Source organism: Choloepus didactylus, chromosome 2 (assembly GCF_015220235.1).
Source record: "Choloepus didactylus isolate mChoDid1 chromosome 2, mChoDid1.pri, whole genome shotgun sequence".
Taxonomy (NCBI): domain Eukaryota; kingdom Metazoa; phylum Chordata; class Mammalia; order Pilosa; family Megalonychidae; genus Choloepus; species Choloepus didactylus.
In genome coordinates, this window is record NC_051308.1 from 241,797,137 (window position 1) to 241,815,942 (window position 18,806).

An 18,806-nucleotide genomic window follows, 5' to 3' on the forward strand; every position below is an offset into this window, starting at 1 on the left:
ATTAGCCAAACTGTATTCTAGGCAAAAGCCAAAGAGATTACGGGGATCTCAATTTAGTTATATGTAGCAGTGACAATGATCAAGAGCTATTTAAAAGATATTTAAGAGGCAGAATCAAAAGGTCTAGATAATGATTAAATATGGGAATACAGTAGAGAGAGAAGTTAAAAAAAAAAAAAACTAGATCTTACATGTGGCTTATAAAACACAGGTTGGTCCTAATTATAACATCAGTATGTCCTGGAGGTTCACTCATGGATTCGTTATTTAAAATAACCATTTCCAAATAAAAAAAATATATATATATAAATATATATACATATATATATTTTTTTAATTATGGTTACATTTCCAAGATAGGGCACAAATCTATTAAATAATATTAAAAGGCTAAAAAGTTTCCAATGAAAAATTGTAGAAACAATACTGCTAAATATCTATTATAATTTTTAAATGACTAGGAATTGGGGGGCTCTGTGCCTCGGGCTCTGGGCACGATGTACGGGAGGCTGGCACCCAGTCACTGCCGTAGATTTACCTCCGTGCCCAGCAGAGTCGGCCACCGCGCTGGGGACACAAGGTGTGGCAGGGCACAGGTTACCCAGGACCCTCCGCTTCGCGAATCCTGCCGGGCCTGCCATTGAGTGAAGTGGCCCAGGCCCGAGCCCGTGGAGGCCAAGGGTCTGGGGTGAATGTGGCCCCCAGGGGTCAGTGGCCCCATTAGGGGAAAGAAAGTTTTCCTAAGACCACTACAAAGATGTTTGATATTAAAGGCTTGGGCTGAGTATGTTGCGGAATGGGCTGCAAAGGACCCATATGGCTTCCTTACGACAGTGATTTTGGCCCTTTCTCCATTGTTCCTAGCAAGTGCTGTACTACCCTGGAAATTGGCCAAGATGATTGAGGCCAGGGAAAAGGAGCAGAAGAAGAAACAAAAACGTCAAGAAAATATTGCAAAAGCCAAACGACTAAAAAAGGATTGAAGAAAAGAACAGGCTCTGAAACCATAGGAAAATTATTTGGAAAATTATGCAGCTTTGGAGAAGGACTCAACTAAGGTTTCTTCTTTGGATTTTGTGACCATATTATATAGTAAACAAAGTCTGACCACATGGAAGAATCATGTTAGTTATGACCTCAGTACTGTAGTAATTTTAGGCTTGGATATAGAAATATGTTGGTATCTGTGACAGTTATTGAGTAAACTGGCATTTATTCTACAAAATCTTTATAACTGATCATTTAGTAGCCTATCTACTGAAATAAAAATATCCTATGGTGAAAAAAATGACTTTAGATTATGAACTTTATTCAAATAATAGCTTAAATTCAGGTCCTGTTCTGGAAAAAGAAAGTAAAAGTTAGAATTGTCCTCTTTAAGATGAAAAGTATGTTTGGTCTTAAAAAAGACAGTGTATTAATCACATCTTTTCTCATTATTGCTTATTTCTTGGAATATAATCATTTCTGGTTTCCTCAAAGCAAATATTAATCATTTAATTCTTTATTTTCTGTATGGTTTGTGTAATTTATAGCCTTTACACTGGTAATATGAATATCAGACATTCTGCATTTTTTTAACCTAATTTTATAAAGAGTTCTGTTGACAAGAATATTGCCTGCTAGGTATAAGTTTTTTTATTTACGACCACGGCCATTTTCTTAGACATGACTTGTGTAGAATAAAATTATAATTTAAAGCTTGCAGTACAAATGCCAAACATTGTAGTACCTTGGAACCTCTTTATTTTTGCTTGCACTACGTAGAAATGTGAAACAGTTAACATTCTTATCAGGTAATTTGCTTACTATATACCACTTTTGTTTTTACTCCATTTTTTTGTTTAACTCATGTGGTAGTGATGTCCTATACTTTTTGATCAAACAAAAGAGTTCTTTTAAGGAACTCGTAAGATGAATAGTTAAGTCATACTTCCTAAGTGTTAAGGAAAGCTTGGAAAAATTTTGTTGGGCATAGTAACTGGGGTGAAAATAGATAAATTACTTCAAAATGAGAATGTTACATTTGGAAGTAAAGAGCTAAAGACTTTCTCAGTAAGTAGTAAAACTGGAATTTTTACTATTAAACATGGCTTTTGTAAATATGTGCTCTAAAATTTTTTTCTTGGTCAGTCTTTCATAGCTTACTAATGTTTTCCTCACTTTTATATGAATTTTAAAATACAGAAAATTTTCCAACAGCTAATTTAAAAATGAAACTAGATACTGAAATAACTTTGATATTTTTATAAAGAAAAAAAATGACTAGAAATCATTTTCTATTTATTTTGAATGTTGGCTGAATGTGTCTTACAATATTTGCTTTTACCTTAAAAATGTACAGCTTTCTCTCACTTAGTGCAGGCATTATTGGCTCCACTTTGTATACTTAACCAGCCATAATAGATTCTATTTTTGGAAATAAATATGTTCCAGAGGTAACCAAGAAAAGAACTGAGAGCAAAAACAGAATAGACATACTGCCTGAGGTAGAGAGAAGTGTATAAGAAAAGACTGAGGGAAAGGAAGTAACACAATGTGTGTCATACCCAGCATGGATCAAAGAGAGGGATTAGTGGAGAAGACAAGTTATCCCTAATGGCTTTTTCTGGGGCATTAGCTCAGGACAGAGAAGAGAGAAGGAGCATGCTGCAAGAAACAATTAACCAAGTGTGTGCAGCTAAGAGGGAAAGGACAAGAGGTGGACAGATTATAAACCCTTAAGTCTCAACAACCTTTATGTTTTGAAGTCTATCCCATCCTCAAAACACTTTCCCAGTTACTCCTACCGACAGCCAACTCCTTACCCTTTCTGCCATCAAGCCCCCTAATGGCCTCAGGTTGACTCCATATCCAGCAAAGGTCTGGAAATAGAGTATTTCTGTAATACTCTCCCCAGAACATTCAATTATCTTCCCCCCTTCTCTTCCTGTGGTATCTGTCTGCCTAATCCCAAGCCTAGAAAAATCCTAAAATCCATTTTCTCCACTCATGCTCCCAAACTAGAGAGTTCTGCTAAAAAAAAAAAAAAAAAAAAAAAAAGTCAATCAAATCTTAGATGAACCTTCCCAAAAGCTTAGCAGGCCGTTTTACTCATCTCTAGTTGTCACTGTCTATTCCAAGTTCTTTCTGATCTGCTTCAATTCTTAACCTCAACCCCCCTCACTTTTCTCACTCTTCTACTTTACTTTAAAAAACAAAAACATCTCACAACTTCTCTGCTTGCCTCACATTTCTTCACATTTTCATTCTTTATTCCTTTCGATCTCTGAGAAAGAAATTAACACACTCTTTCTCAAAGCTAACTCAATTTGTACCCTTCCCTTGACTTCTTTTTTTGAAAAACTATTCTCGATCTCTTCTCTCTTTTGCATTTGCAACAGATGGATTTCTCCCAGGACTGCTCACAGCTAATGAAATGCTGTAGTAAAACAATCTTCTCTCAATCCCTTCTTTTCTTCCCAACTCTGTCAATCTGTTCTTTCCCATACCCAAGTCTAGGCTTGAACTGTTGCCTCTTTCCTCTCCATTTTCCATTCAAAAATTCTATCCATTGTTCTGATCCAACTCAAACATGTTCCTTTCTAAGAACCTTTCCATGGTCTCTTTAGTTAATTTTGCCTTCCTTAAAGCAAACACAATAATTCTCTATCACTTAAGTGTTTTAGGATTATTATGTTATCTTCTATAACAGAAACATTACAATGTTAATTCTTTTCTAACTTTGATCTAATAATTTACAAACAATTTTTCCCCCATGCTGAATTTGACACACATTGTGTTAATTCAAATTCTTCATCCCTGGTTCTCAACACTGAAAAATCAGAACACTACAACACTGAAAAATCAGAAAATATGCAATTAAGATCCAGCTTCCCCAGTCCTGTGAATGGGTCAAAATTATGTTCCACAGTATGAACCTGGGTATACAGATCATCAGTTCTTTAAGCTGTTTATTATAGATCTCTATTATAATGTGGGGAACTAATGAGAAATTCCTTCCATCCTTCTGCTTTCCAAATCTTTTCTTTCTTTAATATACAACCTAAAATTTTCCCTCTCTCTTTCTTACAGAGTTAAACTTTAATTGCTGAGTGAGTGAGTTATTGCAAGCTACCTGCTTATTTACCTTAAACAGGGGTACCTTTTCACGATTGCCAAAAGATGAAAACAACAAAGTGTCCATCAATAGATGAATGGATAAACAAAATGTGGTATATACATATGATGGAATATTATTCAGCAGTAAGAAGAACGAAGTCCTGAAGCATACGACAACATGGATGAACCTTGAGGATATTATGTTGAGTGAAGTAAGTCAGACACAAAAAGACCAATATTGTATGAGCTCGCTAACAGGAGCTAGTTGTAATAAGTAAATTCTATGAGTTAATATCTAAAACATAGGTTATGAGGAGAAAGAATGAGGGTAGAGAATGGGGAGAACATACTTAATGTGTGCAGAATTTTTTATTAGGTGGAATTTAAATGTTTAGACATGGATAGAAGTGATGGTAGCACATTATGGTGAGTGTAATTAACAGCAGGGAATTATGTGTGTGATTGTGGTTGAAAGGTGAAGTATAGAGTCATACGTATCACTAGAAGGAAAGCTAGAGGACTGTGTAACAGTGAACCCTGTGGTGGATAATGAGTGTGATTAATAGTAAGAATATAAAAATGTTCTTTCGTGAACTAGAACAAAAGTACATATTAAAAGGAGTTAATAATAGAGTGGTATGGGGAAAATGCATCTATTGCAAACTACAGACTATATTTAGTAATATTTTAATATTCTTTCATCAACAGTAACAAATGTACTACACCAATGCTAAAGGGTCAATAATAGAGGGGTTAAAGGGTATGGGATGTTTTGGGCTTTTTTTGTTTTGCTTTGTTTTGTTTTGAGTAATGAAAATGTTCCAAAATTGATTCTGGTGATGAACGCACAACTACGTTATGATACTATGAACTCTGAAGGTACACTTTGGAAGGACTGTGTGGCAAATGAATATATCTCGATAAAACTGGATTCAAAAAAGGCTTTCATTTCGGAGTGGGGCACATTTGAGCTGGAGGATGCCCTTGAGCTGATTCTCTGCCAAACAGCACAGGACCTACATCGAACCCCCAGGGCAGGCAGTCCCCACTGCACACAGAGAACTGGTGCACTGACTGGATTCCCACCTGGTTTGGACCCCACCCAGCACACAGGTGAAGTTGGGGGAAAGCTGGCTTGAAAGTAAGAGGTGGATGCAAGAGCGCCAACTGTTGGTAGGGCAGGGAAAGCGTAATACAGCAAGATCTAGCTCTTAAAATTATATATAAATGCTCAAATACTCATGCATTCCCCCAAAATAATCTTACTAAGATAAGCAAATGCCCCAAAGCCAACAGAAAATCACAAAGCATCAGAAGAACCAGGGAGATCAGGACAAGCTAAAGGAACAAATTAGAAAGCTGGAAGAGACACAAAATTTGAAGCAATTACTTAAAGAAGTACACACAAACCTCTAAAACAACTTCAACAGATGGCTAAAAACATACAGACTTCAGAAGAACATAAAAGAAGAATATGAAGAGTAAATTAAAATTAAAAATTAGCAGATCTTATGGAAATAAAAGATACTGTTGACTAAATTAAAAATATAATAGAGACACACAACTACTACACACAACAGCAGATATGAAGAGGCAGAAGAAAGGATAAGTGAACTAGAGGAGAAAGCAATTGAATGCAATACACAAAAGAATAAATGGTGAAAAAATTTTAAAAAACTGAAATGGATCTCAGGGAAATCATGGACAACATGAAGCACACAAATATAAGAAACACTGGTATCCCAAAAGATAAGAGCAAAGGGCTAGAAAGAGTGTTTCAAGACATAGTTGGGGAAAACACCTCAACCCTTCTAAACGACATAAATATGCAAATCAAAGATGCCCAATGAACTCCAAATAAAATAAATCCAAATAAAATAAATCCAAATAAACACACTCCAACACATACACTAATCAGACTATCAAATGCTAAAGAGAAGGAAAGTTCTGAAATCAGCAAGAGAGAAGCAATTCACCACATACAAGGGAAACAACAAAAGACTAAACACTGACTACACAGATACCATGGAGGCGCGAAGACAGTGATATTACATATTTAAGATTCTGAAAGAGAAAAACTGCCAGCCAAAAATTCTTTATCAAGCAAAGCTGTCCTTCAAAATTGAGGGAGACTTTAAAATTTTCAAAAACAAATGCTGTGAGAATTTGTTAACAAGAGACCTTATTAATTGCTGGTGGGACTGTATAATGGTACAGCCACCGTGGAAGAGGGTTTGGCAGTTTCTCAGAAAAAACTAGATATCGAATTACCCTACCATCTAGCAATTCCACTTCTCAGTATATATCCAGAAGAACTGAAAAAGTGACATGGACAGACATTTGTACACTGATGTTCACAGTGGCATTGTTCACAATTGCCAAGAGATGGAAACAATCCAAGTGTCCTTCAAAAGACAAGTGGATAAACAAAATGTGGTATATATATATGATGGACTGCTATGCAGCAGTAAGAAGGAACAAGGTCCTGAAACATATGGCAACATGGATGAATCCTGAAGATATAATGCTGAGTGAAATAAGTCACACCCAAAATGAGAGATATTGTTATGTTACCACTACTATGACCTCTCTGAACAATATAAAATCAATGTCTCATAGTGTAGAATATTGGGGACCTAGAAATAGACAGAAGCTAGTGAAGAGGGAATAATAACCTAATTTGTTCAGATATATTAATGAGGTTGAATTTAAAGGTATGGAGTGGATAGGGGTGATGATTGTTGGTTAATGGGATTATAAGTATCAGAGCTGCACTGAAGGCAAACAGGATTGAAACAGGTTGTTTAAAGGCATGTATCCCACAGATCAGCACTATAAATACAGATAAATGCTTGCATTATATACTTCTAAGGAATGACACCAGTACAGAGAGTTGACAACAGAGTGGTATATGAGAAAAATCTACTATTGCATACTAGGGACTACAATTAATAGGAATAACTTACTAGTACCACACAAATACTAGGGACAAATAATTAACACTGAAAAGAGCTTTGGGGTGCTTTGGGTCATTAGAATTGTTTAAAATGAGGAGTGATAAGGACTGTACAACTAAATGATGACAATGTGTGATAATGATTGTTTATCGTGGACAGAATATACGCTATGTGAAATTAGGAACCCCCTACTTTTTAAGTCAAGCCGTAGATACTGAGGCTTGCTCTTATGAAACTTACTCTTGTAATGGGGAGGCTAAGTCCACCTACAGAGAACCTCTTTTGTTGCTCAAATGTCATCTTTCTCTCTCTAAGCCCAACTCTGCAAATAAATTCATCAGCCGCCCCCCGACATGGGCAGGACCCCCCAGGTGAGTGAGTCTCCCTGGCGATGTGGGACACGGATTCCAGAAATGAACCTAAACCTGGCACTGAGGGGTTGAGAATGCCTTTTTGACCAAAAAGGGGAAAAGGAAGTCAACAAAGTATGGTTTCAGTGGCCAAGAGATTTCAAATAGAGTCAAGAGGCTGTCCTAGAGGTTACTCTTATGAAGCTTCAGCTAGATATGCCAAATGGCTACAGTATGATAAGCCCAATTCAGCAGTAGTCCCGAAAACCCTAAAGAATACCCTGGACCCTAAGACTACAATAGTTTCACTAATTAAGTTTATTCTTCAAAAACTTAAATCTTCCACAGAGCTGCTATTCCAGCTAAGTCCCATAACCCAGAGGCCTCTTCAATAAAATCATCTGGTTGCATCCCTTTTTCCCATGTTGACACCCCTTTTCAACATGAACAAGTTAGGGTGGCCACTCCCTAGACATCCCTGCAGATCAGGAAAGTGATTAAGGAAGTTGGGAGCAATGGATAAGACACAATTTAACAAAGGATTATGAATACTGAATCTCAATTTTCTTTATCTTAGTTGTTAGGGTTTAGAATCACTAGAAGGAGAGAACTGAAATGGCCAACTGTAACCCATAATATTCTTTGAAGTTTGCTATATAGTTACTTATTAAATAGTACCTTTAAAGTTATCGCCTTTTTGCACGTTACATTTCACAATAAGGAAATAACTGAAACCATGGAATTGTAACTTGCAACATTCTGTGTAATTTGCTCTCTCTTGTTCAATTGCACTTGGAAAGTTATCATTTCTATGTAAATATGTTATATTCCACAATTTTTTAAAAATGGGCAGTTAACTTTGCTTTCTCAACATTATTCTCATGAACTAAGTAATTTTTATTTCCCATATCACTACTATTTTTATACGAGCAAAGAATTGAGAACAGATAATAAAGTTGAAAAACTAAGTGTCATTCTGCTTTGGAGAATGAGTTCAAAAGAAAAATGTTTGTTTGATGAGTGAGATCATTCCTATTGTTTTCCCTTATTAAATTCATGATGGAAAGCTTTGTGGGCAAGCAACAGAGAAAAAGAGAGACAGAAAAACTGGATGAGCAGAAAAAGAAGTAGAAATTGGAATTATATAAGCAATTTTTAAAAATTACCCTAACCATGGGAGAGAACAGTTTACTCCATTTCATAACACATTTTATTCCAAACAAAACATTCCTCCACACAGGATGATTATAAGGCCACCAAAAGGTTAGATTTGGTGCAAATGCCTAAAGAAAAAGAGAGGCATTCTGGAGTGAGACAGGGAATGAAGATCATATAGAGCAGATCCAATCTTCTCATTTGAAAATGAAGATATGGAAGTTCAGAGAAACAAAGCCGGTGACAAAAGGCAAAACTAGTATTCAACTCAACTGAGTGCTGTTTACATCATAGCAAACCAGCTCCAACAACCATAAAACCTAGAACCCTTATTATTTTTAACTCCACATTTATACTGCACTATGTCAGTTACAAGGCATTTTTTATGCATTAATAATAGACTAACTGCAGTGTATGTTAACAAAAAGTCTCACAATTCAAATGCAAATTAAAAATTTTTGACATACAACTTTCTCATTCACTGTTCTTGAGAGTGACTGAAAGGAAACAAATTCCAAACCCAGTATGCAAATCATCAGTTCTCTCAAAAGAGGTCATTTCCTACTTCCTATCTTCAATGAGAAGGTCCGGTCAAAAATGCAAATGGCAAGAGTTCCCATAAATTTGCACATTATCTGGCACACAGTCTTTATTACAATTGAACTAAAACAAACAAAAGAAAACAAAACACAAAACCCTCCAATTGTAGGGAGTACTCTCTACTAAATAAGAAAGTTTTTCAAATGGGAAACTTGCTAAAATTTACTTCTTTCCTTCCTTCTTTAACACAGCCAATGAGCAGGGCAAGCTTTCCTTGATGCAATTCTTCATCATGAACATAAACACTCATACACAGGCATAGCCAGATGCACATCATTGGGGACCGGGTGGGCCACAAGACTGAACCTTATGTGGCTTCTCAATCAACCCCTGCATACGTCCATAAATGTGCTCTTGTCCACTGCAGAATGAAGTAAAACTTTGGGGTAGTGGGAAAGCTTGTGCCAAACATTCCCTTCATTAGGAGCCACGGTGGTCTGCATGGCCCCAGGACAAGGAAAGTCCTCCTCTCATTCCCCAAGCTCCTAGGTACTGACTAGTCTGCGAGAGAGCCAGGAGACTGGCTGGTACTGGAAACCTGAGTGCAGGTCACAGCAATAGTCCCTGGTCAGAGAATTTGGCTGGCTTTAGGTAACTAACAGCAGAGATCTATCAGATTTGGATGGATTTGGCCAACTTCACCCAAATAAACTCCTGGAGAATCATTCCACCCTTTCTCAGAGATTCCATTACAGTTCAGATTATGAGAAGATGAGACCATGAGCTTGATCTGGTATGGAATTAAATGACACAGCTATGATAACCAGAGAATTGACCACCTCCCTCAGGAGATCTTCAAAGCCCATCTTTAATTCGCTCAAAAGCTCCACAAAATGTCTGAAATTTCTGTTAAAGGAAGACCACCAAAAAGGCAACTGATAAAATTCTTCATTAAAAATACATATTTCCTTAACATGATATAAATAATGCATTCCAAACCAATACACAACATCATTATGAATGGTGAAATATTAGGGGAATTCTGAATAAGTCAAGGATGTACACTATTGCCACTTTCACTTAACATTATATTGTAGTAAGACAAGAAGAAAGAAAAAGTTAAAACACACACACACACACACACACACACACACACACACAGGGAAGAGACAACCTGTATATGATACAACTGCCTAACCATGAAAATCTAAGAAAACTGAAAAAGTATTAGAAATTTTAAGAGTTTAGCAATGTAACCAATTTTAAAAATGCAGTTGCTTTTCTAAATACTAACATTATCTATTAGAAATTAGGGTTTTGTGTATTCACAATACAAACAATATTCCTATGAATCCACTTAAGAGGAAACACAAAGTACTTAGTATGAATAAAACTCAAAACTTTATTAAGGGATTGAATAAACAGAGAAACATACAATGTTCCTACCATACAATATTCCAACCCCCACGCCTTACGCCTCAAATTAATTGATACCATTTCCATCAAACTCACAGTAGGTTTTTGTTTCATTTGTTTGTTTTTTGGAGGTTGGGGAATGGCACAGGAAACAGACAAAATAATTATAAATTCTCAGGTGTTCAGTCTTGAGCTTCAAAAGCATGGTTACATCCAGTAAGAGAAGCCCTTGGACCATGTTCTCTTCTGATAGCACTCTCCCACCCTACCAACTTTCCTGTCACCCTCTTAGCTTTCAATAAGAATTCCAGTCCATTGATCTATACCTTTTGTCCCAAACTCCTTGCATGGAACCAAATACTCCCTTTTCATTCAAATGCTCTCTCCAACATCCTCCATCCATTTCCTTTGTCCCTGTCTCACATTTACCCAAGAGTATAAAATCTTGGCACAAGGACCAGGCACTATTAAATGTGAGCTTTCCTCAGAGTGCCTGTCTATGGATTTCTCTTCACAAGCCACACATTCAATCTGAGCAATATCCCCCCTCAAAGTGTTCTCAACTCCTGCTCCCGGTAAATTATAATTTCCAAATCTCTAGACCCATCCTCCCTCCTGAGCTTCAGACATATAATTATTCACTGGCTATATTTGGCACCTGGCCCTGCATGTCCTAAATGTACCTCAAGCTCAACATATTCCACATACCTTTTTGTCTTCCTATGAGTTCAGTCTTCTTTAAATGGCATCACCATCTGCTCAAGTAAAAGAATGTCTACACTCTTCCCGTCTCCCCATAGCCAGTCAGTTACTAAGAATTGTTGATTTTACGTTTTAAACATTTCTCATCTCCTTCTCTACAGTACTAGGGTCACAGCCTCAGTTCAGAATCTCATGGTCTCCAGAGCTGGTCATCCTGCCCCTAGCTTTGCTCATAAGGCCCCTCATCCATCTTCCCCTTGACTACCAAAGCAATCTGTCCAACACTCAATTCTGACGTCACTTCTCTGCTTAAAACCCACAGCTCTCCACATTAGCTCTTTTTCATCAAACTGTGAATGATGATGATGATGATAACGCTAATACTTACTGAGTGCTAACTATGTGCCAGATACCTTTGGAAGCCCTTTCCATATACAATATTCCTATAGGATAGATACTATTAATTTATCTCCATTTTACAAAGGAGCAAACCATGGGAACAAGAAGTTAAATAACATGTTAAATAAAGTCAAAGTTAATTAGTTTCAGAACCAGGCTCTGTACCACATAATAAAAGCTATCTCACGTGGAAATTCAATTGTCTTTCAATATAGCTTTCCCCTTTGACCCTCTACTGTCGAACTACCCACAGCACAATCCAGTTAGAACTTTCATTAGAGAAACGAGAGGGTGTATAGAAGGCAAAGCTGATCAGCACTTACACAGCTATAAAATCCTGAATGCTTCACAAACTTCAAATTAACCAACTATTACTTTATTACCAAAATAAAGGGGGAAGAACTGCAGAGAGGAAATAAAAATGCTGAATGACAGCAGAGAGGAAGAAAATCTAACTCAGTCTGAATATACCCTCAGGTTAGAAAAGAGAATGGATAAACAAAGTGCCTTTCAGTGTCTGAAAAGGCTTTTTACCGAGAAGAAATTAGTAATTAGACTGAATGGCTGTGGTTCCGCTTACACACACTATATAAATGTGCTTCCCCCCCCCCAAATAAAACTTAGGAGCAACCCCAAAAGTTATTCAAAGGGACTTTAAAAAGGAAGAGTATTAACTTAGAAGCAAAAAGTATTTTTAAGCACTAACCTTTTGTTTCTCCCTTGAAACTGTTTTAGGATTCTATCTGACAAAGCTTTTAAAGGGTTCACTGTTGATTAAACCATTTTCGCGACTTAATGAGTTTAAGTCCTATTAATTCAGACTGTGCTGTGTACATTGATTTTTGTCACGGTGAGAATCAACAGAAGTAACAGTTCTTCAAATTAAAAAACTGCTCATAAGGTTAAGTAGAATAAAAGATGTCTGGTGTGAAATATATGGTGCCCAAGAAAAGCTTACAAACTGGCTGTATTTTTAACTTTAAGCAGAAGAAGGAAAATAAACCCCCTACCTGAACAGAAGATAATTTGGCTCTTTCTGTATTTCAGATAAAAAGCTGAAATACTAAGTGTCAAAATTAGAGACAACCTACTTTCCAGCTCTGAATTACCATCATTACATTGCACAAATCATCAACCAGAGATAGAATATACCAAAATAGAACTCACTTGCTGAAACAATCATGAAGGCAGTTCTGTCCCTTAAATGAAAACTTTATAGCAAGCAAATCTTACATAGTTCCTGTGTTTTCTAGCCTTTTGCCAACTTATAGAGCAAAGATTTTCTTTCATAGCCTGCGGCAATTTTCCATATTTAAAATCTGACAAAGAAAACGAGTTTTAATCTTCTATCTGGCAAAAGTGTTCTATCACTAGATCTTCAAGTTACCATTAAAAATTACATAAATTATATAGTCTATCATATTAAGAAATACCTATTTTTTATTTTTTGATAGTAACAAAAACAACCCTGGAAAGGCAGTTGCACATATTAAAGCTGTACTTCTATTTGCTGCCTTCTCTGGCTTTCCTGCTCAAGGGATGGCAAAATATGGTCCATGGGTCAAAGCCCACAAGTGAAGAATGTTTTTCATATGTTTAAATGGCTGAAAAAAATTAAGAGTAATATTTTCTGACACATACCAATTATATGAAATTCAAATTCAAAGGCAGGGTTGAGAGTTGCAACAGAGACTGTATGACCCAGAAAGTCTAAAATATTTACTATCTGGACCTCTACAGAGAAACCTTGTCGAACCCTGTTCTAGTTATTCCGAGAAAGTTAAGAAACATATTATTAAGGAGCAATGGACAGCAACATGACCAGTAGGAATGTAATTACTGAAAGGCAATGTGCTCTAATGGACAAATCTGGAGCTGAAAAGCAAATTCCTGCTAATGTAGATCAGCGGACATCTCTGCTTCATGAATTACCTTAGCTCTGAAACTGCCATATAACTAGAACGTGTGCTCTTCTTAAGCAGCATCTAAAGGTGTGTGTCTGTATAAAACAATACTTATTTAGACACACAAATGAAGATATTTTATAATGAGAACGTGAGAAAATGTTTTGAGCAAAATCTTGCCACCAACAAGTAGAACAAAAACAACAAAATCAACAAAATGCAGCACCATTTTGGGTTCAATTGGGGGAGAATAGTAACTCTATAAATGCTAATCTAAAATTTTCTCCTAAGGCCTGGGATGGGGTCTTGTACATAGGGAAGTTTTCAAAAGTATGAGAAATAGACTGAATAGCATGAATTAAATGGAATAAACTTAAATGGTACTTAAACCTAATAAAGTAAAATTTTCCTATATATTTCAAAATACCAGGAACCTTTAGCAATTTATATTCAATAAAAAAAACTTATACTATCTATATGAAAGTAATGTGCTATCATTAGCTAGAAAAAAAATTTTTTTTAAAGTTTAAGTTTGTTAATTTCAAACTTGAGAATTAAGTGACACCTCAGTCTTTCGTAAAATCAGGGATTTAGATTGCTCTCCCCACAAATTATTCTCCTTAAAAATCTTTATCTTCTATTTCTAGATCCTGTGTGAACAACTACTCAAACCCAAAGCAGCTTCTCCAAAAAACAGACTCTCTCTAAATAACTTCGTATTATTTTTTAAAAGGAAAAACCCTCTGGTTTATCTACACACACCAATTCTGTATAAATTTTAAAAGCAAACAACTTCGTGTGAAAAGTCTGATATGTGTTGTCTATTTCCATTACTCTCTGATTAGAACGCAGAAAAAGCATTTATGTTCACAAAGCTGGAGCCAGAGGTGAAGCTAATACCCAGTAATGAAAGCTAATACACAGTACTCACTCCTGTCCCTCAAATGCCCTTCAGTTTTAACATCACAGAAAAATGTGAGAAACACTATCATTTATATATATGCTGATCTGTTTCTTTGCAAAGCAGAAATAGCTACAACTAGGTCAAAAGCTATTTTATCCATTGGGGGGGGGTAGGGAGCAGCTCAAATAACTAGACAAAACAAAAAGAAGATATTACTCATTCACTGTGTTCACTTTGGTTGCTTTCCATAAACCAATATGAACATACACCAGGAATAGAATCACCATAATATCTTTCTTAAATTTGCACTACTTGCACTCATATAAATCCTTTCATCCAAGAACTTCAAAGCGCTTTAACATTTATTCATTTCAACCATAAATCATAAACTTGAATATCCTAGATCAATTAACGAAATAAGCAGTACCTTGAAAAACTGCAGTTTGAGCTCATTCTAATAGGTCATAATTAGAACTAAAAGCTCAAAATCCCAAATGTCTGTCACATTTATCCACTGGCTATACCCATTTCCACACTGCAATTACATCAGAAGATACAGTTACAAAAATTCTATTTCCCAAAATTCATCATTAATAGTTTAAGATCTTAAAATAAATCTAAAATTCTAGGAAACTCACTAGTTTAACCTTTATAATTCCCACTTTCTGCTTTTAAGGGAAAAATTTTAAAGGTTTCCAAAGTTCCTCAGACTTCAAAACAGTTCTTTCCAGGCCACATTTGATTATTTATGTGTAAATGAGTAAAAAAAAACACATATATTAGATTTCCCTGAAAATACACACAAGTTTAAAAATTTAGAGGAAAAAGTGATAAGCATAATATGCTTTGGGATTTGCTGAATGCAAACATGAAAAGTTTCAGTTTAAAATTGACACAGGCAATCACCATTCATGCAACTGATTACAACCTTTCCACTAAAGAGAAGTTTAAAAATGTGTGAGAGTAAGTCAAACTCTCCCCGTTTGTTTGAATTCTCTAATAAAGGATTACTTTACTTCCTACCCAAAAGATTTGAAAAAACACAAGATACAGCATTCCTTTTGCTTTGTGTTCCACAAATGCCTGAAAAGCAAACACAATAAAATTTAGGTGAATCAATGAGCAAATTCCATGTTTTCAAGCCAATATGTTTTAAACCCAGCAAGGAGATTCCCCAGGGACAAATAATTATGATATGTTATTTAAATAACTTTTCCAGGCCAAACCAGAGCACTTCTTTCCAAAATTCAAATTTCTACCAAACTGGGATGCCATGTGGTAGGGAACAATTTCAAAACACCTAGATTATTTTTCCAAAAGTAAACCGTAGGTGTCAAGAGAAGCCTGAATATGCAGAGTTACACTGCCCTCTAGAGTCTTCTTCTAATATTCTTCTTAGTCTGAAACAGTTATTTTATCATAAGACCCTTCCAGTTTAAGCAAGCTTTCAATATTCTAATATTGTGGACTCACCTTTTAATGGATTAGTAGTGGTGGCTACTAAAACCTCCAATACTTCAATCACTCACTATTATAAAGGTTGCAGTACTTTCCAAAGGAAAGCAATCAAAACAGCATTTTCTAATCTGCTCTATTTTTAAAGCTTTAAAAGACTTGCTTTAATTTTCCTATCTGCAAAGTTGATGGGAGAAATATTGTTATATCCACTTTACAGATAAGATGAATGAAGCTTATGTGTGGTAACTGGCTTCCCATGTGGGTTGTTTCGGGGTAGAGTGACCCAAAACTAAGGTCTTCTACCTAGAATTTTAATTTTCCTCCCATAGCACCATATTTGCCATCCAAAATAATTCCATGCCTTAATCTGCATTTTTAAAAATAAGTTTTAAATAGCTCAAACAAATTGCAGAGATCCCTAAAACAAGGATCAATTATATCACATATTAACCTATGTGGCCAGGAGTTCAGTCCTAGGAAAAATCCTCAGGTTCATACATTTGCCCGCATATGCAAACCTCGAGACCTAATATAGCCAGTCTGCCCCTAGTTACTACTTCCACAGCTGCAGTCTATTCTCTCAGTTCCTAGCAGTTCTCTGGTCCATCTTATCTCTTGCCAGGCAAAAGGTCCCTAAAAGGATCTTAGTGATAGCAGCAAAGCATAAACACCAGATCCCACTTCTACTAGGAATTGGATTAAGCCACCTGTCAAGGACTCAGTAAATTAAAATACTTCCTCTAACCTAATAATTCTGACTTTTTCTTATTGTTTATATTTGAGAAGTTGTTAGAAGATATGTACTACCTGCCTCAGCTATTATAATAAGTGACCAGAGTTAGGGGTTTTTCCCTTGTTTATTTATTTGAATCTAGATTCACATGGGACCATAAATTAACCATCCCTACTCCAACCCTGTTTAGAGAAAAAAAAATCTATATTCCTTCAACACCAAAGGAACATGTCTCCACAAAGAAACCAAAACTAAAATGCAACATTCCACACCCAAATATTTATCATTACCTTTGAAAACAACTTAATAAAAGTGACCTTTGGGGCATAGAAGTGAAATAGGATCTAGAACAGGAGCTTTCTAACTAAGGTGCATGGGACAAATGCTTGCAAGCCTGTTTTTGTAGATAAAAGTTTTACTGGCACACAGCCATAACCATTGGTTTCCATACTGTCAATGGTTGGCTGCCACTACAATGGCAGAGATGGGCAATCACAACAAAAATGATATGGACTGCAAAGTTTAAAATATTTACTATCTGGCCTTTCTACAAAGAAAACGTCTGTCAACTCCTGTTTGACAATGAAGTTCCCCAGCCTTTTCCAGATTTAGAAGGATGTGACATACAAGAGTATGATGGGGAAAGGAGGACTTGGAGTGGAAAAAAGAAAGGAATTGCAGTTAATATCAACTGTATTCTAAAAATTAAAGAAAATGAAACAATGGGACCTCAGGGGATGGAAGAACCAACAGATGCAGCTAATTCATCCCATGTGCTGGTCCACATTAGGCTTTCCAAAAGACTGAATAAAGAGCACTAGGTTTTATTTTAGGTACTTTTTCACACCCCTGTAAAGAGTAAGTGGGGAAAATAAAATTTCTACATAACATACAGTTTTACTCAGAGAGGTGTCACATTAAGAGCTCACACCTGAGGTAGTCTGATATTCATGCCAAATTTAAAGTGAGCTTCAAGACTAGCTATGACAAGCAGCATGAATATCACCAGGTCCCAGAATAAATCTGGAGTAAATAGAATAGATTTAAATCAGTGATTCAACAAAATATAATTTAAAGATCCTACAATATGAAATGCAACTAATCCGTTTGAAAATACCTACAGAGAAGTACAAAAAGCAATGTTAAGATGATTTGAGCAAGGAACCCAGACTATAGTTTAGGTTCTTATTCTCATTATAAAAATCCCAGAAAATCCACATCCCCTCTTTGGTCCTTAGTGTAATCATTTGTAAAATGAGGACCTTGGGCTGGATCAGTGGTTCTCAATCTTTAGCATGCATCAAAATCACTTGGAGGGATTTGTTAGAACAAAGAATGTAGGACACTAGACTTTCAGCTTGAGGGCTTGGAAGTCATCCCTCCCTTCCTTGCAGCAAGAAAAAAGCTGAAGAAACTGAAAATCAACTCTTTTCTTAGATTCATTAGAGAACCAAAGTCACAGGACAAACCATGATTCTGAAATCAGAAGAGACAGGAAAATACAGAAAAAAATCACACCTGAGATCAGCTTAGCTGAATCAGAAGCTGCTACAGTCAGCAATTAGTAGGAACAGTTAAGTGGTCATTTCAGATAAAATGCTGAAGGCTAAGCATGGACTAGCCTGAGTTAAAAATTCCTGGACACTCAATTTTAGGAGAGTCCCCCCACATAATTGGATTTTACCTCCAGTTTGGGCAGGGGAAGGGAAAAGTAACCATTTTAAAATAGCTCAGAGCATTTGCCTTCAAAGGCCTGTCCTCTAAGGGAAACTATTCTGCCAGAGCCTTATACGACCTGAGGAAAGGGCAACTAGTCAACTCCAGCTCCCATCTAAACTTCCTAGCTCATACGAGGTAAGAAGGAGGGGGGGACCGAGGGACTCAGAAACACCTTTGAAGGTAACAGCCCATAAATTCAGGCTCACTAAAAAAACTGAGACTTAATGAACGATTACAGAACACTTGCCCATCACCGACAGTTTACCGCCACTTCAACAGAGATCTGGTATAACAACAGTGGATTACAACTCAAAGAGCTGAAAAACAGACTATTTTAAGGAGATCTTGGGGAAATCCAAGGACAACATGAAAGGAGAAGGGAAGACAGCAAGAAAACTAGAGGAAATGGCAGCCTCTGGTAACTACAGATACAGCAAAAATTACACACCACCCAGCTCCTAGCCAGAT

The 18,806-nt window shown here is 36.4% G+C and overlaps 2 protein-coding genes across 2 annotated transcripts in view; one reads left to right on the plus strand and one right to left on the minus strand.

Moving 5' to 3' along the window:
- RERE (arginine-glutamic acid dipeptide repeats) overlaps positions 1–18,806 on the minus strand; it is a 771,648-nt gene that overhangs the window by 672,067 nt on the left and 80,775 nt on the right. The window lies entirely within an intron of this gene.
- On the plus strand, positions 650–990 carry LOC119528018 (small integral membrane protein 15-like). Its single transcript, XM_037828620.1, has one exon. The coding sequence runs from the start codon at positions 693–695 to the stop codon at positions 981–983; it is 291 nt and encodes a 96-aa protein (XP_037684548.1). The 5' UTR covers positions 650–692; the 3' UTR covers positions 984–990.

Excerpts from the sequence above, each read along its gene's own strand:
- LOC119528018 (XM_037828620.1), top strand. The coding sequence starts at position 693 with ATGTGGCCCCCAGGGGTCAGTGGCCCCATTAGGGGAAAGAAAGTTTTC.